Genomic DNA, 21,733 nt, shown 5'->3' with positions numbered 1-21,733 from the left:
GAGGGGGTGAGCTTTCACTGTCCTCATTAACACCAGCCTCTGAATCTAATTCAGTAGACAGACCAGCAGCCTCTTCAGGCTGCCAGGCTGTTGAGGTGACAGACCATCCCAATCTAGGGGGATAGGGGCTGGCTGCTGAGGGGGGTCCAGGCCATGTGCCTGACAAGTTAAGACTCACCTCCCTGAAGAAGATTGATTGGAGTCATTTTTTTTCCCTTTTTTTCCGGTTGGTACTGGGATTGGGTGTAAGGGTGCTTTACCACTGAGTTACATCTCCAGCTTTTTAATTTTTGAGACAGGGTCCCTCTAAGTTGCTGAGAGTCTTGCTAAAAGTTGCTAAGGCTGGCCTGGAGCTTTCAGTCCTGTCTCAGTCTCCCAAGTCTCTGACTACACCTGCTTTGGAACCACTTTTGAAGGACAAATAAGATTTAAGTTGGTGAAGGGTTGGGACTTTTGTCCAGTCAACAAGTATTTGCCAAGGCCCCTCGTGGGTGGGTGGGTGGGTACTGTGCTGCCCCTTCCAGGGATGCACCATTCATCCACCAAGTGCTGATGGAGAGCTTAGACATGCCCAGCAATTTTTGGCCTGGAAACAGTGAACAAAATAAAGTGGAGACATGGGACATGGATGAGACTGGTAGAGGGGAGGGACAAGGAGGTTTGGCGGCAGCACAGGACAGTGGGAGCTGGAGAGAGGAAGGGGAGGTATTTCCAAGGCGATGTTTTTGAGGGCACCCAAAATAGGAGAACCTGGGGGCTGGGCCTCCAAGTTGAGGGACCACACACACAGGGCAAGCTGTGAAGTTCTCACACACGGCAGTGGGCTTGGTGGAGAGCCCTGGGCGAGGGGGAGGGCTGCTTAGAGGAATCGACAGGAAACCGGGAAAGTGCATTTATTGGGGGCAGGAGACAATGGAAATGAGAGTGGTTATATGTAATCGCCTTATTCCAAGTATGTGCTGGGCACCCCAAAGGTGTCTACCTTGCGCTAGTTATTTGCAGATGGGGAAACAGGCTCGGGGCCGACCTTTGCGGTGAGGGCGGCGTCCACTTCGGTAGTTCCCGGGAGGCGACTTCGGAGGGAGGCAGGTTAGGACAGGAGTGTGCACGCACGGCGCCCAAAGGGATAGTGGGGTAGCGGGGCAGCTGGCCAGGCCGACCCCGGGAGCTGGGAGGGGCGTGGCCTCGGGTCCTATACGTCATGAGGGGTGGTGTTGTCGGGAATTTGCAACGGGGCGGGGGTAGTCATCACCCTAGCGGAGCCCAGGGGCGTGGCTTGCCTCGTCTTGGGGGGGAAGGGGCGGGGCAATTTGCCTGGCTGGGCGTGGCTTTGGCCGCACTGAGCGGTCAGGGGCGTGGCCCAGCTCGGCGCGCGGCGGCTCTGGGCCTGCGCGCGCCGGAGTCAGGGGTCACGGCGGCGTACGCTGTGGCGGGAAACGCTGTTTGAAGCGGGTGAGTAAGTAAGAGGGGATCTGTGGATCCCCGCCAGGCAGGGAGGGGGTCTCGAGGAGCCGGGAAGAGTCTTGAGGGGTTGTACTAACAGGTGGCGTGGGACGTGGTGGTGGGAGGGACCCCCTTGACTCGGGGGCGCGAGGAAGCGGGGCAGGGGCCAGTGGTCTTCTAGGCGGCGCTGGACTGTGCGGCTGCAGGGAATCTGCGAGGGGCGCATCGCGAGTTGGGGCCGCGGCCCGCGAGGCGCTGGGGGTTTGGTTGGTGCACGTGTGAGCACGGTGTGGTCCCGTATTCGCTAGAAGTTGATAGAACTGCGTTCAGAGCACTATCTTAGGAGCAGTGGCTGCAGCATCACCAAGTCTGAGAAGGTCCTCGCCTCAGGGGAGGGCAGAGGACAGACGCGTAAGAAGTGATAGTAAAGCCATGCTTTCAGGTGCGGTGCTTTGTAGGAGGAGAAATGAAACAGGCTCACGTGATCACGATGGGGCGTCACTAGCTAGAGTGACCCGGAATCAACCTGACCGGGAAAGTTCTGTTTGAGATAAATCAGCCTGGTAAGGAAAGATCTGGGCAAAGGACTGGCAAGTGCAAAGGCCCTGAAGTAGAGAGGAGCTTGGTGTATTTGTAGCTGAAGGTGAGGAAACAGGAGAGATACAAAATGTAGATGAAGTCAGAAACATGATGGGGACTAGGTCCTATAGGGTCTTGTAAGCCTTGGTTTGAGGCTTAGCTTTTATTCTGTGTTCACTGGGGAGCCATGGGAGGATTTGAGCATGGGACAATAAGATCTGCCTGCATTTTGGAAAATTCAACAGCTGCTAGTTGGAGATTGTATTGTATCAGGAGTAAGAGTGGAAGGAGAGCCAAACTAGGAGATAAGGGTGCAGTGGGGGTCTGAGGCCTACAGGACAGGCAGAGAGAATAGATGGACCATGTGGGTAAGGAGAGGATGAGCCCAGGACGACTCCTGGGTTTGTGGTTTGAGCAACAGTCCAGATGGGAAGGCTGAGGGAGAAGCAGCTTTGTTGTGCCATCAAGGACAGAGCTTGGCAGAGTGAGGAGGCAGGGAAAGATGATGTCACTATCTGTACCTTGTCTTTTGCCCTCCTTCCTGTACTTCTTCCTCCTGGGCCTCTCCTGTCCCTTAGAGGGGTTCCTTTCCTAAGCCTGGCCTTTCCTGCCAGCACCTTCTTCAGCCCTTCAAGCACCTGCTCTTGGGGCAGACCATTCGCAGGGTACTGGGGAGCCAGTGATAATTCGGTTTGGTTGGGAGAGAGGGAGATCTGGATTCAGGGTGCTGTGAGCTCTCAAAAGTCAGAGCTGCCTGTAAGCCCAGCATCTCAGGAGGCTGAGGCAGGAGGATCAAGTTCAAAGCCAGCCTCAGCAAAAGTGAGGTGCTAAGCAACTCTAGATAAAAATAAAAAATACAAAATAGGGCTGGGATGTGGCTCAGTGGTTGAGTGCCCCTGAGTTCAATCCCTAGTATCCCAGAAAAAGAAGTGCTAAGTGCTGAAGTTGGGGGTGAGGGAGGCAGTGCTGGTCTTTGGGAGCCAAGTTAAGTATCTGGAGGCTCAGGGGAGACTCATCAAAGTTGGGGATACCTGGTAGGAGACTACACTCACATCTTGAAGTGACCTGTAATGTTGGGGACCCTGACATGGGCAAGACCCTGATCTCTTTTCAAGGAACTCATAAGCTAAAACTCCTCCAGATGACCGCAACACAGCCCCACAGAAGTTCTGGTTCTGTAGGTCTGGGTGAAGCCTGACAATGAGCTTTTCCTACAAACTCTTACCTGAAGCTCTTGTCACCGCTCTTGGGACCATTCTGAAAACTATGAGAACAGGTGGGTGCAGCACACTAGAGAGTAAGTGCCACCCAGAAAAAACAGCAGGAGAGGGGTTGGGGGGCGGGCAGGAGGGCAGCTGCCCAGCTAGCAGGAGTTGCTGAGAAGCAGCGGGAGCAGAGGCGCGAAGGGGGGGCCAGGGGACAGACGCCTGGGGAAGAGCTTGGGTGGGAACCACCTGTGTCAGGTCCTAAGCTTGGGCTGCAGCTGGTGGTTACAAAGCCACAAGCCTAGTCGCTGGAGCCACTTGAGTCAGAGGGAGAGGGTGGGAGGTGGGGTCTGAGCAGAGAGAGAGGATGGTCCTGCCTATGGTGCAGAATCCTCTGGCTGCCATGTGGAGAATACCCTGGCAGGCGGGTGGGGGAGGCCCAGAGGGGCCATTCATCCATTCTTGTTTCTCCACAGCACTCTGTGCCACACACCTTTAGGGGCTCCTAGGGAACTCTGCCACACTGGCCCTTTCTGCCTGCGCTGAGCTCACCTTCCAGCAGAGGGAGGCAGACAGCAGCAGTGCACAAAAGAAAAGAGGCCTGCGGTCCAGGGGGAGCTGCCAGGCCCAGGAGCGGTTGGGCTTGGATCTGGTAGATGGCCAGATGGGCAGGGTTTGCAGCGGAGTGTGTGTGTGTTGAGGGAAGAGAAAAGTCCAGCTGGCTTCAAGGTCTTGGCCTCATGGAAAATGCCACTTGCTGAATTGGGGGAGACCATGGGGTGCAGAGAGCAGCTTGTTCACCTTTGGAGTCCAGGGTGCCTGGAAGGACATGCTCTCAGCTCCCAGTGGAGACACTGGGAGGGCCGTTGGCAGCTTGGAGAGAGGTCCCAGGCTGGAGACACAATGGGGGAGAAGTCGGGAGAGTCTGCAGCTGCCCAGGAGGGCTGGGGGCGTGGTTAGCGGCAGAGCACTTGCCTAGCATGTGGGGGCCCTGGTTCCATCTCTGGCACCTCAAAAAAACAAAACAGTTGTCAAGTTTGTGAGATGGGATGAGGTCACTGAGAGGAGACTCAGTTCTGCCCCAGTGAGCCTTGGTGGTGTTAGATCACTGCGGTTGGTTGCCTTTGAGCATGTGCTACTGAAGGGCCTGGAGAGGGGAAGAGCAGTGTTTGCCAGGGGCTTGTCCCAAGCCGGCGCTGGGGAGAGAGAGGGGTAGACCCTGGTGAGGGGCTTTCCTTCCTAGTGCTTATCAGTGGTGGTAGAAAAAGAAAACGTGGTCTGTCTATGCAGAGGGAAAACAGGCACGGAAGAGCCGAGCACTGAACAGGATGGACCTTGCAAATGTCAAGTGGAAGAAGAACGTTCTAAGACTCCGTACAGGACATGTCCAGAGGAGGCAGATCCACAGAGTGTTGATTTGTGGTTCTCCCGGGCTGAGGCATCGGCTCAGTGGGGGTGATAGCTGAAGCCACTGTCTGTCACCTGGTGGGGGTGAAAATGTTCTAAATCCAATTGTGGAGATGTTGCACATCTGTAAATACTCTCACAACCACTGAAGGTACTTGCAGGTGGGTTGCATGGTGTCTGGATTAATATCTGAATAAAGCACTTCAGAAAACCATCTGTCCATTCTGCCCCTGGAAACCAGCACTACCAGAGTGATGCATTAGGGACACATGTCTTCTACCACCCGCCTTGTTAAACAGTGATGCCCTTGTTAAACAGTGTTACTCTTTTATGTGTGGTTCCCCCCCCCCCCCACCCACCAGCTTACTATTTTGAAAAGTTTCAAACCTGCAGAGAAGTTTCCTATTGAGTATCATGAGCAAGGTACCATTCCCCTCTGCCTGTTCATTGATGATCAGTGAGGCCTGGTATTTTTTTTTTTTTAGTTGTAGTTGTACACAATACCTTTATTTATATGTGATGCTGAGGATCGAACCCAGGGCCTCGCACATGCTAGGCGAGCGATCTACCGCTGAGACACAACCCCAGCCCCACCTGGGGTGTTTTGCTTTAAGCACATGGACATGTATTCCTTTCTTTCTTTTTTGCTGAACCATTTGAAAGTTGTGATTATGATGTTTCCTCTTCCAAAAACTCCAGCAGGGATGCCCCAGGAACTGGGATGTCCACTGCACAAGTATGGTATAGCTACTACACTTGGGCAGTTTAACATGAGCTGGTTTATTCTGTCATCCCAGTTGTCCCAGTTACATCCTTCAGAGCTGGTTTTGATCTTTCACTCCAGGATCACATCTGGGCTCACACATGGCATTTTGTCATCACGGTGGATTTTTCTTTTTCTTTTATGGCAACGACAGTTTTGAAGATCCAGACCAGCTGTGGCCAGCCTCCACTTGGGATTTGTTTGTTACTCAGTGACTAGTATTAGGGCAAACATTTTTTTCTTCGATATCTTTTTTTTTAATGCAAAACATGAAAGTCAAAGTTCACTTTCTGTACCTTGCTTTGTCTACTGAACAATACCTCTTTGAGCGCCTTCCCTATCAGCACTGGAGAGCTTCCTCCTCCCTTTATAGAGCTGCATAGTATTCCTTGGAGTAGAATTAATGTAATTTATTTGGACAGTTCTCCAGGGGCGGGCATTTAGGTGGTTTCCAGTCTTTTGGGATTTCAAACAATGCTGCCGGAAATAACCTTGTAAATGCAGTTTTTTTCAGACGTGATAATATATCTGCAGCATAAATCCTAAGATATGGAATCACCTTTATGTTTGTAATTTGTAATTGAACTGTAATTTACGCTTAGTGACATGCACAGGTCCCAGGTGTGCAGTTTGATGTACAGTATGTTTCTGTCATCCCAGGCAATTTTCTTGTACCCCTTCTTTGTCAATCCCTCCCATCTTAGAAGCAGCCACTAGTCTGATTTCTAGTACCATAGACCAGTGTGTCTGTTCTACATGTAAACGGCATCACATGGTGTGGACTTTCCTCTGGTACTGAGATGAAATCAACCTTGTAAAGTGAACAACTCTTCAGTTTGATGACATTCACTCTGTAGTTCATCCAGCACCTCTGTCTAGTTTCAGATCATTCCGTCACTTTCAGAAGTCCCACACCCTGTCAGTCCCTGTTCCCCAAGCACACACGCTCTGTGTCGGGCTTCTCCCGCAGCATGTTTAGTTTTGTTCTTTGCATTGCTGGTGGTGAGCTCACTCTGTCCCTAAGCTACACCGCCACGCACACGGTTTGTATTTGAGACTGTCTCCTGTGTGTTTCTCAGTCACCTGCTCCTCTGTGTGCCACGCCCACACACCTGCCCTCACAGATCGTCTGGCAGTTTAGTATCTTGCAGCGTTTCTTTGATAAGGTCTGGACTAAGCTGAGCGTAAAGGAGTACACTTGTAACCCTAGCAATTCAGGGGTCTAAAGCAGGAGCATCACAAGTTCAAGACCAACCTGGGCAATTTAGTGAAACTCTTTCTCAGAATCAAAAATAAAGGGCTGGCAGCTCACGAGGCTGAGGCAGGAGGATCACGAGTTCAGAGCCAGCCTCAGCAACTGTGAAGCACTAAGCAACTCAGTGACACCCCACCTCTAAATAAAATATAAAATAGGGCTGGGGATATGGCTCTGAGGTTGAGTGCCCCTGAGTTTAATCTCCAGTACTCCCCAAAGTAAATAAATAAAAAAGGGGGGGCTGGGGATGCAGCTTCCTGACAGAGCTCACTGAGTTCAATCCCCAGTACTGCGCAGAACAGGGGTGGGGCTGGGTGTCTCAGAGTGGTAAAGGACCTGGTTCAACCTCAGTAGCACAAAAAAGAAAAGAAAAAAAATACCAAAAAACATAAAGAGCAGTCGCCATGAGGCTCCTGGGTCGGGGAGGGGGGTTGCTGTAAAGAACACTTGGGGGACAATTGAAGAAATTAAACACTATTTGGTTGCTTTCCTGAGTCACTGTTAGGTGTCTTTGGCCTGATCCTTGCACTGTGCTTGTTTAAGGGAATGTCCTTATTAGAGCTTATTAGAGCTGCTTGCTCAAGTGTGGGGGGCGTGGTGTCTGCACCCAGCTCTCCAATGCAGGGGAGAGGGAATGGTGTGGCGGGTGCATGCTGCAGAGGGAGCTGGAGAGTGACAGGCAAGCTTTCTCGCACAGGAGCATGGAGCCTCTGGGGGAAGGGCACAGGGTACTGTGGGTGAAACTGCCTCACCTGGAAAGGGGGAATTTGGCCGTGAATCACAGCAGGAATCAGCCACAGTGTGGTGTCCTGTGTTTGTGTGAACCTCAGGCAGGGAAGGGACGTGGTCAGATGTGCTTCAGGCCCTTCCTGGCACTGAGCACAGCTACAGGCTCCTTGTTCACCTGAAGGGCATGTGGGATGGTGGGTAGGGAGGGCATCAGGGACAGGGGCTTCTCGGAAATTAAGGGATAACCTAAGGATCCTGATGGGGGCCAGGGAGATTGGGCTCCGGTAAACAGGGAAGGGGTTAAATGGGTGGGGTAGAAGGGGTGCCTGAAGAAGTACTTGAGTGTCTGGAGTGTGGGATGGAGTTGGGTTACTCCTGGCCACTCCAGAGTACTAAAGGACTCATGGTCAGGGTGGGGGTTGGGAGGCGGGGAGAAGATAGGGGGAGGAGGGTCTGGTCAGAAACCCACCGAGCGCCCCCTTCTTGGCAGGATGGATGGCAAGCGGCAGTCAGGCCTGGGTCCTGGGGTGCCCCCGAAGCGGGCCCGTAGGGGACTCTGGGATGAGGAGGAGGCGCCTCCACCATCCCAGTTTGAAGAGGACCTGGCACTGATGGAGGAGATGGAGGCAGAACAGCGGCTGTGCGAGCAGGAGGAGGAGGAGCTGCAGCCGGCCCTAGAGGGGGCCGCAGGTGGTGAGGCTTGGAGTGGGAGCCCCTGCAGTCTTGCTTCTGGACTCAGCCACAGAACTGACCTCTGGCTCGCCTGGGGTCCTTGAAAGGGGTGACCTCTGACCCCACATCAGGATCATCATTCGTGGCTTACAGCTTCCATTCTGACTCTGACCCTCGACCCCAGTCTCTCCTGAGTCTCCTGCCTGACTCAGATCACCACCTCCATCTGACATCCTATGAATTGGGCCATTGAGGAACCAAGGGCTGGCCTGGGAGGTAGGCACTTCTTTCCCAGGGCAGACCATCAAACCCTGCTTCCCCACCCCCATCCAGGGCAGTTCTCTGAAGCCATAGATTCCCGCTGGGTGCGGCCTGCCCCACCTCCCCTGGACCCTCAAACAGAGCCCCTCATCTTCCAGCAACTGGAGATTGACCATTATGTGGGTGAGTTGGGGGAGCAGAAGTAGCCTGTGGGAAGGGGCCCTGGCTCTGCCCCTCTGGCAGCCACAACCTGTGGACCCAGGCAGTCCCCATCACAGTGACCTGGTGGTGGGAGGGAGGGAGGGATGGGGCAGCTGGCAGGAGTGCTGCCCGGAGGAGAAGGTGAGGAGGGGCATGTACTCTCATTGTGCCCAGCACAAGAGACCGACAAGACGTTCTGTCCTGGCTGGTTCCATTTATATGTATGGTCTTAATGACAGAACAAGGGGCTACCATGGCCAGGGGGATGACAGCGGCAGCCCAAAGGAACTGCTTGTAGCATGGAACTGGCCCGCATCCCGTGTCCACCCATGCGTTAGTGCTCATGACATTGCACCTAGGCCCCAGTGGTCAGTTTTGCTCTTTACGAGCAATGTCCTCTGTGCCGTGGTTCCAAGGCGGGGCCTCTTCCAACATTGACAGAATGGTGCTGGGGTGGGGGCTGCCAAGGGCAAGTGGGCAGGAGAGCAGGCGTGTGGGGCACACAGGCTGCAGGTGTGGATCTGGGGAAGAGACCTTTGAGGAACCTGAGGGACCCTCCCTACCCTGTGACCCCCAGGCCCAGCGCGTCCCCTGCCAGGGCGGCCTGTGCCGCCCCGTGGTACTGTGCCAGTGCTCCGCGCCTTTGGGGTCACGGATGAGGGCTTCTCTGTCTGCTGCCATGTCCACGGCTTCGCACCCTACTTCTACACCCCAGCACCCCCTGGTGAGTGGCCCCTGACCCGGGAGTCTCCACTGCTGGTCTTGAGGCCCCTCTGACTGGACTCCCCACACCAGGTTTTGGAGCCGAGCACCTGGGCGACCTACAGAAGGAGCTGAATGCAGCCATCAGCCGGGACCAGCGCGGGGGCAAGGAGCTCACAGGGCCTGCCGTGCTGGCCGTGGAGCTGTGTTCTCGAGAAAGTGAGTGTCACCTGGGGACCAGGGGGCGTTGGGGCGAGGGACTGGTCCCAGCCTCCTCTTTCCCCAGGCATGTTCGGGTACCATGGCCATGGCCCATCTCCATTCCTGCGCATCACCTTGGCGCTGCCCCGCCTTGTGGCTCCTGCCCGTCGCCTTCTGGAACAGGGCATCCGGGTGGCAGGCCTCGGCACCCCCAGCTTTGCGCCCTATGAGGCTAACGTGGACTTTGAGATCCGGTAGTGCTCCTGTCTCCCTCTTCCCTCTGCCCCCAGTCTCACTCCCACATGCCCTCAGCCAGCCTCTGCCCACTGACCCTCCGTCCCCTCTAGGTTCATGGTGGATGCGGACATCGTTGGCTGCAACTGGCTGGAACTCCCAGCTGGGAAATACATCCTGAGGCCAGAGGAGAAGGTACGTGGCTCCCCAGGGGAGAGGAAGCCAGGACCCTGCTGCCACTGACATTCCCCACCCCACAGGTTACACTGTGTCAGCTGGAGGCAGATGTGCTGTGGTCAGATGTGGTCAGTCACCCCCCAGAAGGGCCATGGCAGCGCATTGCACCCCTGCGTGTGCTCAGCTTTGACATTGAGTGTGCTGGTCGCAAAGGTCTGTCCCCAGGGCTTGGCTCCTCACTCATCTGGATGTCAATGGTGTGCCGAGCTCTGACCGGTGGAGGGTGGAGCAGGACTTTGCCAGCCGGTGTGGTTGGCGTGGAGTGAGCAGGGGTGGGGGAAGTGCATGAACCTTGCCGGCCTTGGGGACAGAGGTGTGGATGTTCTGGGGGAAATGTGGAGGTGCAGCACCCTCTTTGTGTTGGGAGGAGAGGCAGGAGTCCGGTCCCCTGCATCACCTCTTCCCTCTCGTCTTTCCTCAGGCATCTTCCCTGAGCCTGAGCGGGACCCCGTGATCCAGATTTGCTCTCTGGGCCTGCGCTGGGGTGAGCCAGAGCCCTTCCTGCGTCTGGCGCTCACCCTGCGGCCCTGTGCTCCTATCCTGGGTGCCAAGGTGCAGAGCTACGAGCAGGAAGAGGAGCTTCTCCAGGTGGCTCTCATTTTGTGCCCTGATACTTCCTCAGCACCCTCATCCCAGGCTGTGGTGGATAAGCCCCTGGGCGTGGAGACAGCTGTGTTCTGAAGTTTGCATGCTTGGTCTAAATACTTCTCCTCTGGGTTCTGTGATGTTTTCAGAAGTGCCGGGGGTCTTCTGAAATATTCTGGGAACAGTGCATTTGAAGCTTACCCCTTGTGCTTCTGCTCCAGGCCTGGTCTGCATTCGTCCGTGCCGTGGACCCCGATGTAATCACCGGCTACAACATTCAGAACTTCGACCTCCCCTACCTCATCTCCCGGGCCCAAACCCTCAAGGTGAGGGCCTTGCCCTGTATACCTGCAGCCTGTCATCCCCAGTGAGTGATTCAGGACACGCTGGGCCTGGCCCTGCCCTGCTCAAAGAGGCTACTGAGGCTTCAGGCCAAGGCAAGGCGAGCGTTGAAGATAAGCAAGGAAGTGGCCGCTGTTCAGAGCTGCAGAGAGCGGCAGGCAGGGGCTCAGGAGCCAAACATGTTAACAGGGAAGGAGGAAAAGAATAAGGGGAGCAAAAGAATAATAGGAAGGGAAGGGGGAGTGTACCAAGTCCATGCAAGGCCGGATGCTGTTGAGTCAGATGGGGCTGTAGATGTGGTGTGAGAGCCCTGTGTCCTAGCTGCTGGGATGAAGACTTTTAGGCTGGGTGGCTCCAAGCCACTGAAAGCGATTACCCTGAGGTTCCAGAGCTTGAAGACCAAGGCGTGAGGTGGGGAGGGGCCAGAGGAAGCATCTCCCCAGGCCTCAGCTTGTAGGGGGCCTGCTCCTCCCTGGGTCTGCACATCGCCCTTCCTCTGTGTGTCTCTGGGTGTACATTTGCCCTTTTCAAAGGACATGGTCATATTGGATTAAGGTCCCCTCTGAGGACCTCATCTTAATCCATTTGCAGATTTGTGTTTCCAAATGAGATCATGTTCTGAAGCACTGGAGGTTAGGGCTTTTAGGGGGATGTAACTAACCTTTAATGAGGTGTAATGTGTTACTTTTTAATTTTCCTGTATGTTTGGCCAATTGGTAATGAAAACACAACAGAACAGACTCGGGGGCCCCCAGCCACACCAGCAAGTCTACCCCTGACCCTGGCCTTGGCAGCCAGGCCCTGCTCTCCGTGCTCCCTCAGTGCCTCAGTCTTCTCCATGTGTGCCCCAGCAGCTTGAGAGAACCCCTCTCCATCCCTGCTCATTCCACCTCTCCAGCTGGGCTCTCCAGGCTGCCTCCTGCCTTGCCCCCTGCTGGCTGCCCCCAGGCCCCGCCCACTCCCCCAGAGCAGTCAGAATCCCCCAGAGATCCCTTCTCCCCAACTGGTGCAGCCCTGGGCAGCTCCCTGCCCATCGCCCATCAGGACCCTGCTGTCCATGTCAGCCCAGCCACAGCTCCCCCATCCCTGTGTCCTTCCCACCTTCAATTCCCCCAGCCCTTCAGTCTGTGCACCAAGAGCTACCCCTGCTCCCAGTACCTCACATCACGTGTAGGGTTGTGGCTAGTCTCTATCTGCTGTGCCTGGTAGGGCCTGGGCCCTGGGCAGGGGCTAACCTGCCCTCCACTGGGATGTCATCCTGGCTGTGTGGCCGTCATTCACCCTTACAGGTGCAGGCCTTCCCTTTCCTGGGCCGCGTGGCTGGACTCCGCTCCAACATCCGGGACTCATCATTCCAGTCAAAGCAGATGGGCCGGCGAGAGAGCAAGGTGGTCAGCATGGTGGGCCGTGTGCAGATGGACATGCTGCAGGTATGGCCTGGCTAGACAGGTCCTAGGCTCAGGACACCACTGCCCAGACCTGCGCCCAAGCCGTGCTTGCCCACCCCAGGTGCTGCTTCGGGAGTATAAGCTCCGTTCTTACACACTCAATGCTGTGAGCTTCCACTTCCTGGGTGAGCAGAAGGAGGACGTGCAGCACAGCATCATCACTGACCTACAGGTGCCCGTCCCACTCCACCCTCAGGCCTCATCCACCCCGCTGACTTCTGGTCTCACCTGGACCTCTGGCCCAACCTCTGATTTTGCCCATCCACTCTGGCCTCGGCCTACCACTCACCTTCCCCTGGTCTCTCCCACTCCCATGATCTGCGTCATTGGAACCTTTGGTCTGCTCCACTCCTGCCCTGACCTCATTCATGCCAGCTCCTCAGGCTGCCCCTCCCTCAGCTCCTGTGACTCCCCACACCCCCTCACTCCACCCCACCACCCCAGCCACCATGCACTGTCCTCCCCTGGCTCCATCTGCCACACTGCCCCTGACCCGACCCCGTGGTGCTGGCCCCAGAACGGGAACGACCAGACCCGCCGCCGCCTGGCCGTCTACTGCCTCAAGGACGCCTTCCTGCCTCTGCGGCTGCTCGAGCGGCTCATGGTGCTGGTGAACACTGTGGAGATGGCGAGAGTCACCGGTGTGCCCCTCAGTTACCTGCTTAGCCGTGGCCAGCAGGTCAAGGTCGTGTCCCAGCTGCTGCGGCAGGTCAGTGGCTTAGGGCAGGCCCATCTGTACCGGTCTCTGCTGAGGGGCCCTGCCAGATGCACCCATGGTGGTCACTCACCCAGTCTCTCCCCAGGCCATGCGTGAGGGGCTGCTGATGCCCGTGGTGAAAACGGAGGGCGGCGAGGACTACACGGGAGCCACAGTCATCGAGCCCCTCAAAGGGTGAGGCCCCAAGACCAGGGGAGGGCACAAAATGGAGGCTCCTGGCCCTGACCTCTCCTGTGGCCACTCAGGTACTACGATGTTCCCATCGCTACCCTGGACTTCTCCTCGCTGTACCCGTCCATTATGATGGCCCACAACCTGTGCTACACCACACTTCTGCGGCCCGGGGCTGCCCAGAAACTGGGGTATGGCCCCACATTCAGCACGTATCTGCCCAGGTGGCCTGGGCCCTGCCTTAGGGGTCAGTCTGTGGGGGAGACAGGCAGGCACGGTAGTTGTGGACAGGGAAAGGGAACCACAAGAGCTGGTGGATCTTGAGAGCCTGAGGCACTCGCATCCTGAAGAAGCTCACTGTCTTCCCACCAGCCTGACCGCAGACCAGTTCATCAGGACACCCACCGGGGACGAGTTTGTGAAGACATCTGTGCGCAAGGGGCTGTTGCCTCAGATCCTGGAGAACCTGCTCAGTGCCCGGAAGAGGTGGTCTCCCCAGCCCCCTCCCACCCTTGCTCAGAGTTCAGACTTGCAAGGGGAGTTCAGCAATCCCTGCTCCTCACTGCCTCACCCCTCCCCACAGGATGGCCTGTCTGCAGTCATCTGTGGCTGTGCATGCACCATCTCCAGGCAGGACCCTTTGCCTGTGGGTCAGGCTCCTCTGCAGTACATGGCACCCCCATAAGAAAGGCACCCTGAACAGTGTGCAGGCCTGGGGCCCTCGCTAGGCCTCTGGTCTCCCCCCGAGACCTGGAGCACTACCTGAATAGCCTTCAACCCTGTCCCCTCCTAGGGCCAAGGCAGAATTGGCCCAGGAGACAGATCCCCTGCGGCGGCAGGTCCTTGATGGGCGGCAGCTGGCACTGAAGGTGAGCGCCAACTCCGTATATGGCTTCACCGGTGCCCAGGTGGGCAAGCTACCATGCTTGGAGATCTCACAGGTGAGCCTTTAGGCCCCTGGCAGACAGGAGCGGGTGGCAGGTGGGCGCTGCAGAGGGAAAGCAGAGCTCTGTGGGGAGGAGCTGACTGGGAGGTCAGGGTCTACTTGCCCCATCTGCCGGCCTTTGGAGAGGGGACCAGTGTGGCTTGAGCAGCTAGTTCCTGTCGAGCATGTGCTGGGAGCTGGGCTCTACTCTGTGCCTTGAAGGACAGACAGTAGCAAAACATGAGGGCTTCTGTTCTATGCAGTTCACTGAGCCTAGTGGGGATGTGGACCACGATGAAATGTTTAGGATGCATGGTGCTGAGGGCTCTGCAGAGGGATATGAGGCCAGGCAGGGGCACTCAGGATGCCCAGCTGGAAGCCAGGTGACCTGAGGGAGGGAAGCAGCTTTGCCCATATTCTCCAGGTGCCACAGGATCACCTGACAGAACCCACTTCCCCCCACAGTCTACCCACCAGCCCACTTCCCCGGTCTCTGCAGGGGGAGAGGGAGTAGGGCAGATTGCTTTCCTGATGGGGGGACAGGGCCATGTCTGCTCAGGGACTGGGGGAAGGCTGGGGGATACGCAGCAGCATAGCCACATTGCTGTGTCCTCAGTGGGGCCACTTGACCTCAGTCACAGTCAGACCAGGCACAGGTCTTCCTCTGCTCTGACTGTGAAGACCCCAGTGATGAGGCTTAACCAACGCCAGCTCTGAGCAGGATCACAGCTGAGAAGCCCTGTCTCCCTCAGCAGCCCAGCCTGGCTGCTGACCAAGGCAGCGCCGCTGCTCGGACAGAACATTCTCAGGGACACCTCAGAGGGCCTGAGTCTGCCAAGCTGGAGTCTGCCCAAGAGAGCCTCAGAAGGGACCCTCCCTGGGCTTTGGGGACTGTAGCACATTCTGGATGACGTTTTCCTCTCTTGGTTGTCTCTGGCCATGAAGACCTCCCTCTGTCCCTGGCAGCCCGTGAGGCTTCATAGGGTTGAAGGGAAGGCTTGGTGGGAATGCTGGCCAGAGGAACCCAGGTCGGGGAGCCTGAGCACACTGCTGCCCATCTGCAGTTCTGGGGCCCCCAAGACTACTGGCTGGAAGATTCACTGACTGGTTGGAAGTACTCCCACTCAGAATGGTTGTTTACTTAGGGTTGTGATTTAATATAGCAAAAGGCTACATTGTAAAACCAGCTAGGGAAGGTGGTTTGTGGGATAGGACCTGGGAGGGACCAAGCATGGAGCATAGCTGTCCTCCCAGCAGTGGCATGTGACAACTCATGGAGCATTCAACCAGGGAGGTTCACCAGAGCCTTGGTGTCCAAGAGTTTTACAGGGGTCACTCCTATAGGCTGAAGCCACCCCTGTGACTGACCTTAGTTATTGTTCAGTCTCCAGGTTTTCCTACCCTGAAGTCACACTGGGTGGCCCAAGACCCTGACCTTGTTTTATGAACTGCCTGGTGTGGCTGAAGGTCTCATGTGAACAAAGCCACTCTTAACAGGCAGGACAATCCAAGTACTTGGAGGTCCTCTCCCAGGGCCAAGCCAGAGCAAGACCTTCCCTTGGTCCGTGACCCCCTTACTCCGTGCCACCCCTGCTCCCTCTTTGGCCTTTCAATCCCCAGGTGCCTCCCTGGTGAGTGTTGGGACGACAAGCTGCATCCCAAAGCCGAGGCGAGGACAGGAGGACACCAGCCTTCCTCAGCTGCCTGTCACTGACTCTGTCTCTGTCTTTTCTCTCACCTCCTTCACTCTCTTTTGGCTTTTTTTTTTTTTTTAGTTGTTGATAGACCTTTATTTATTTATATGTGGCGCTGAAAATCAAACCCAGTGCCTCATACATGCCTGGCAAGTGCACTACTGCCTAGCCCCAGCCCTGGACTCTTTTGTCTCAAGTACATAAGGGCAGGGGATAGAATAACAATAAAGTAGTAAGTCACCCCAAAAAAAGATGGGGGGGAGGAACATGGAGCAGATAGAACAAATAACAGGCAAATAGTGTAATTGCAGCTTTAAGTATAAATACGTAAGTAATTACACTAAGTATAAATGGACTAAATGCTCTAATTAAAAGATGCAAGGCTGGGGTTGTGGCTCAATAGTAGAGCATTTACCTAGCATGTGCAAGGCCCTGGGTTCGATCCTCAGCACCACATAAAAATTTAAAAAGTATATTTTATTTATAATAAATATTAAAATACAATAAATAAATACTAAAATAAAAAATATTAAAGTAAGTATTAAAAGTAGATATTTTATAAAAGATGTAGGTTGACAGCACATTGGTACACACCTGTAAGCTACTTGGGAGGAAAAAATTATCTGATTGGATCCATACAAACAAAAACAAAAAAATCTCTCCTTGGTCCCCCAATCCCCAGTCTCAGGGGTCTGTAAAGTAAGACAGGTGGAAAGGTCATTGCCTGATGTGAGATGCCAATGGGGGGTTTTGCCAAGCTCAGCGTCTCTGATTCTCAGGGTGCCTACAAAGCTAAGAATGCATAGCTTGGGGTGCCCTGACAGCATATGACAGCATGCACAGGGGGGTGGCACTGCTGGCTTTCAGGAGGTGGCTGGCAGTATCAGCACTGAGTTGTAACCTCTTCAGATTCCAGCCTTTCTGTTTGTCCTTGGGCATAGTCAGTTCCCAGAACTCTGAACTGGGGAGCCCAAGTATTTCTAGCATATTGTTGAGGGACATTGTTGTAACCCAGGTTGCAGATTTGGAAACCAAGGCTCAGGGAATCAGAGGGGCTCACCCAAGCCCACGCCTCTGGGAAATGGCAGAGGCAGGATCCCTTTCCAACCAGTGTCCATTGCATGTAGCTTCTGGGCCTTCATCTGCCTGGTTCTGTACCCCACAGAGCGTCACTGGATTTGGGCGTCAGATGATTGAGAAAACCAAGCAACTGGTTGAGTCCAAGTACACAGTGGAGAATGGTTACAGTTCAGATGCCAAGGTCAGGAACTGGCCTGCCCACCCACACTTGGGGGCAGGTGGGCTTCAGGGGAGCTGGACCCAGCCCCTGGTTGGCAGAAAGCATCCTCCCTCTCACCTTTTCCCAGGTGGTGTATGGTGACACTGACTCAGTCATGTGCCGGTTCGGTGTCTCCTCTGTGGCTGAGGCGATGGCCCTGGGACGGGAGGCTGCAAACTGGGTATCCGGTCACTTCCCACCACCCATCCGGCTTGAGTTTGAGAAGGTACATGGAACCCCCTGCACTCCACTCAGTGGGTTTTGTCAGGCTCAGCACCTCTGATTCTCAGGGTGCCTACAAAGCTAAGAGTGCACAGCTTGGTGTGCCCTGGTGCTGCTCAGGCCTCTTGTCCTGGGGAACCTCATCAGACTGTTCCACATACCATAAACCCAGTATCGAGTGCTTTGCTACCTGGTTTCTCCTGAATGTGGGTCTGAGCTTTGGAACCTGCCAGGCCTGGGCCTTTGTTATACAATATAACATTCGTGTGTTGAAAACCTGGTCATGGGCTAGGGGTGTGGCTTGGCGGTAGGGTGTCTGCCTGGCACGCGAGTAAGGCCCTGGGTTCCATCCAATTACTACAAAAACAAAAAAAATCTTGTCACAGTGTACCTGATTTGGGGGATTCCCAGTATCTGTCAGATATAGTGGTGGTCCTTGGGAGGTCCACCTGTGTCTGTACCACTGTCTGGTGTCCCCAGCTCCAGGGTGCACCTACTGTGTGACTTGGAGTCCTCACACTGTCGTTTCCCCTACGGCTCAAACACTAATACAGAGCTTGTTGAGAGGGACTCTGTCATCTGGACTTGGTCTCTTCTCCCTTTGAGGGGACACCTTGTTGTCCCTTCGCTTGGATCCCATGTTTCAGGGGCCACCTCTCGACCTATCCCACTGTTTCACATTGGGGGTTTCTGGGGTGTTGAGGGTGCTCAGAATCAACCCTAGGCTCCACCGCTTCGGGCTCTGCCTTCCTGGAGCCTGTGCCTCAGGCCCTGCCCTGCCTGTCCTTTTTCTGGGAGGAGCCTCAGAACTGTGGGCGTCCCCAGTCTCAGGGGTCTCTGCCATGGGTCTCTCCCAGGTCTACTTCCCCTACCTGCTTATCAGCAAGAAGCGCTACGCTGGCCTGCTCTTCTCTTCCCGCCCAGATGCCCATGACCGCATGGACTGCAAGGGCCTGGAGGCTGTGCGCAGGGACAACTGCCCCCTCGTGGCCAACCTGGTCACTGCCTCACTGCGCCGCTTGCTTGTGGACAGGTATGTGGACTACCCAGACCCCAGCCTCCTCCCTTAGACCCGAGGTTCCAGCTCCCTGTCCTCCTGTCCCCTGGGGACCTGAGTGTCGGGCTCAGCTCTCCTCCGGTGCACAGGCTTACACAGCTGAGTGACACCTGCCCTGCCACTCGCGGTCTCTGGTCTGGCCCCTCCCTGCCCTGAATCTCAGCCCACAGAGCCCATCCTGGTGCCTTCACTGGCTCCAGTCTGAACCTGCCACTGGTGACACCTGCCTGTCTGGTCCACCCTACCCCCAGAGACCCCGAGGGCGCCGTGGCCCACGCGAAGGACGTCATCTCAGACCTGCTGTGTAACCGCATCGACATCTCCCAGTTGGTCATCACCAAGGAGCTGACCCGCGCCGCAGCCGACTACGCCGGCAAGCAGGCCCACGTGGAGCTGGCCGAGAGGTCTGCGGGGTGGCTGGGCATCCAGAAATAGCCCCTCCTGCCAGCTGGGCCCACCACTTCCTGCACACCCCCCACCCTCACCCGCCCGCCACCTTGGTCTCCCCACAGGATGAGGAAGCGCGACCCCGGGAGTGCACCCAGCCTGGGCGACCGTGTCCCCTACGTGATCATCGGAGCTGCCAAGGGCGTGGCTGCCTACATGAAGTCCGAGGTCAGGCCCACCTGGGCTGCCTGCTGCCTCCCGGCTCTGTGGCTCTCACTTCTGCTTTCCAAGAAGGGCGGGCCCCATGGGCCCTGAGAACACCCCCATACGCCCCTTGGACACAGTTCCAGGAGGCTTTGCTCCCAGTGTCTCAGGCGCTGCGGTGTGCCTGGTCATCCTGCCCCTCCCCTGCCTCCTGCAGAAAGGGGTCCCCTGCGCTCCCGGCTGGCTCCTCCGCGGTTTCTGACTCCCTTAATTCATCACCACCCGCTTCCCACAAAGAAGTGTGCTGACCCAGCTTTCAGCCCATGGCCTCTGACTCCTGTGACCCCTTCCACAGCTTTGCCTCCTCCCCTGAACTCTGGCACTTCCTTGGTGACCAGAGGCCCCCACCTGTGACTTCCAGCACGGGTTCACAGAGCAGGCCTCTTCTGTGACTTCTGACCCCATTCCAGTCCTACTCAGCCTCGATAGGCCTCCAGGGTGGTGCCCCTCGCCACTGCCCCCTGACCAGATGAGCCCTCAGGGGCCCACACGCTGCCATGTGGCCTCCCGCAGGACCCCCTGTTCGTGCTGGAGCACAGCCTGCCCATCGACACGCAATACTACCTGGAGCAGCAGCTGGCCAAGCCCCTCCTGCGCATCTTCGAGCCCATCCTGGGCGAGGGCCGCGCAGAGGCAGTGCTACTGCGTAAGAGCCAGGGGCTTGGGAAGTGGAAGGCATCGACGGGCACAGCTGCCTGACCTCGCCTCACGACCTCCCCTCCCACAGGGGGTGACCACACGCGCTGCAAGACGGTGCTCACGGGCAAGGTGGGCGGGCTCCTGGCCTTCGCCCAGCGCCGCAGCTGCTGCATCGGCTGCCGCACGGTGCTCAACCACCAGGGTGAGACCCCAGCCCCTGTCACTGATGCAAGGTGGTCAGCACACCTTGGCCCTGAGTTGGGGGCTCCCCTCTGCCTGCACCCCCCACCCGAGGGTCCTCACCCGCACCCTGGGAGTTCCCCAGGGGAGTTTTCCCCGCACACTCCTTCCGTTGTTCTCCAGCCTCCGGGGACTTTCACAACCGGGATGGGCAGCGGGTGGGGAAGGGACAGGAATGGGGTGGCCTGGGCCCTGGCTCAGTGCCAGCACCCCTGTGCTGACCCAACCCCCCCACCAGGAGCCGTGTGCAAATTCTGCCAATCCAGGGAGTCAGAGCTGTATCAGAAAGAGGTAAGGGACAGAGCCTGGGGGCGGGAGCAGAGGGGCTGGGCTGCCCCACTCAGCCCCTGCCATCCCCAGGTGTCCCACCTGAACGCCCTGGAGGAGCGCTTCTCACGCCTCTGGACCCAGTGCCAGCGCTGTCAGGGCAGCCTGCACGAGGACGTCATCTGCACCAGGTGTGCACTCGGCCCTCTGCTCCCAGCCTGTGGCACAGGGACCAAACTCCTGACTCCCTGTCACTGCATCGCCTCTGGGCCTTAGTGGGACAGGGACCCGGTGCTGGCCCCTGGAAATGGCCATCTTCCCAATCCACCTCCCTCCCCCAGGGTGGGGCTGGGCTTTCCCCAGGGAACAAATGGGCGGGGTGGGTTCCCACGCCAGGTGACAGGTGATATACAGCCACCCAAGCCTTGCCAGGCACCCGCTGTTATCGGCTCCCCCCATGCCACTGAGCAAACAGCCCCCAGAGGAAGGGGGCAGCAGGCAGGGGCCAAAGTCCTGGGAACAGCCCTGGGGTGGTTGCCTGTGACCCCCACCCCCACCCCCCGCCCCAATCCTGGGCAGGGTTCTGGCCGGGCCACCCAGCTGACCGCACCCACCTCCGCAGCCGGGACTGCCCCATCTTCTACATGCGCAAGAAGGTGCGGAAGGACTTGGAGGATCAGGAGCAGCTGCTGCGGCGCTTTGGCCCCCCTGGCCCTGAGGCCTGGTGACCTGGAGGTCCCCCTCGGGGTGTTAATAAAATTAAGGCCTTTTCCTATGTGGTTCTTTGTGGTCTCTGGGGGAATAAGGTCCAATTTCATGAGCCCTGGCTCCCTGGGACCCTGGAGGCCCCAGTTGGGTCTCCTCACCCACAGGTGAGACCTTGAGGGTCCACCCATTCCCACTGCCAGGCCTGTGGGGCCCCGCCTGCCTCCGGTGCCCCTCCGCCTCTGGGTGGGCATCTCTGCCAGGCTCTCTGCTCAGGGGGCCAGGTGTCTGGCCCCAGCCTGCCCCTCCCTGGGGGCTGGGTGGCCACCCCTCCTGCCAGGTGCTGACCTGTTTCCTCCGGTCCCTGGGGCAGCCCCTGACAAGAGGGTTCCACTCCCTGGCTCCACCAAGGGGACACCCCTGCCATGTCACACCCACAGATGTTTCCACTGTGGGGTCCTAATGGTAGGTTCCAGCTTGAGTCCCCCCAGGCAGTGTCTGTGAGATCCCCTTGTGCCCTCAGAGCTGTCTCCACAGCCCCTGATGCTTGTGCTGTCCTGCTCCAGCTGCCTCTTGTCACCCTATCCTGTGGTGGCTGGCCCCTGGCACTCTGCTCCTGAGATTTGACTCCCACGGTCCACAGCCCCCTGTCCTGATCTCTCCTCACTGACCACAGCCACATCTGTTCCTTTTTCCATCACCCCACCAAATCCAGTTATCCCATCTCTACCACCCAGAGCCAGCCCCCCAAAATGGGGATCCCCAAATCCAGACGGCCTGTGGGTCTGCCCTTCCCACCACATGACCAAATGCATTGTGCAATCCAGCCCCTTCCCCTGACCCCTCCCCAAGGGGATTTTTGGGGCGTGCCCAGTGCTCCGCCCCTCCCCTGGGGGCTGGG

General features: G+C 56.9%; 1 protein-coding gene across 3 annotated transcripts; it reads left to right on the top strand.

Moving 5' to 3' along the window:
* The first annotated feature begins 1,336 nt into the window (after positions 1 to 1,336).
* POLD1 (DNA polymerase delta 1, catalytic subunit) lies at positions 1,337 to 20,893 on the top strand. 3 transcript variants are annotated; one of them, XM_081275742.1, is made up of 27 exons: positions 1,337 to 1,452; positions 7,872 to 8,074; positions 8,387 to 8,497; positions 9,093 to 9,239; positions 9,311 to 9,436; positions 9,504 to 9,672; positions 9,766 to 9,847; positions 9,913 to 10,042; positions 10,311 to 10,477; positions 10,696 to 10,800; positions 12,106 to 12,246; positions 12,326 to 12,436; positions 12,782 to 12,973; positions 13,068 to 13,156; positions 13,228 to 13,344; positions 13,526 to 13,639; positions 13,947 to 14,094; positions 16,938 to 17,033; positions 17,140 to 17,277; positions 18,131 to 18,306; positions 18,582 to 18,734; positions 18,843 to 18,945; positions 19,495 to 19,627; positions 19,709 to 19,822; positions 20,099 to 20,151; positions 20,221 to 20,318; positions 20,750 to 20,893. In XM_081275742.1, the coding sequence occupies exons 2-27, from the start codon at positions 7,873 to 7,875 to the stop codon at positions 20,853 to 20,855; spliced, it is 3,321 nt and encodes a 1,106-aa protein (XP_081131868.1). In that variant the 5' UTR covers positions 1,337 to 1,452; position 7,872; the 3' UTR covers positions 20,856 to 20,893. The 3 variants fall into 3 exon arrangements, with proteins under 3 accessions (XP_081131868.1, XP_081131869.1, XP_081131870.1); XM_081275743.1 differs by lacking the exon at positions 13,228 to 13,344; XM_081275744.1 differs by lacking the exons at positions 19,495 to 19,627; positions 19,709 to 19,822; positions 20,099 to 20,151; positions 20,221 to 20,318; positions 20,750 to 20,893 and adding an exon at positions 19,277 to 19,309.
* The last annotated feature ends 840 nt before the right edge of the window (positions 20,894 to 21,733 follow it).

This window comes from Spermophilus citellus (genome assembly GCF_964194105.1).
Source record: "Spermophilus citellus genome assembly, chromosome: 18".
NCBI lineage: Eukaryota > Metazoa > Chordata > Mammalia > Rodentia > Sciuridae > Spermophilus > Spermophilus citellus.
This window is presented reverse-complemented; position numbering and strand designations above follow the sequence as displayed.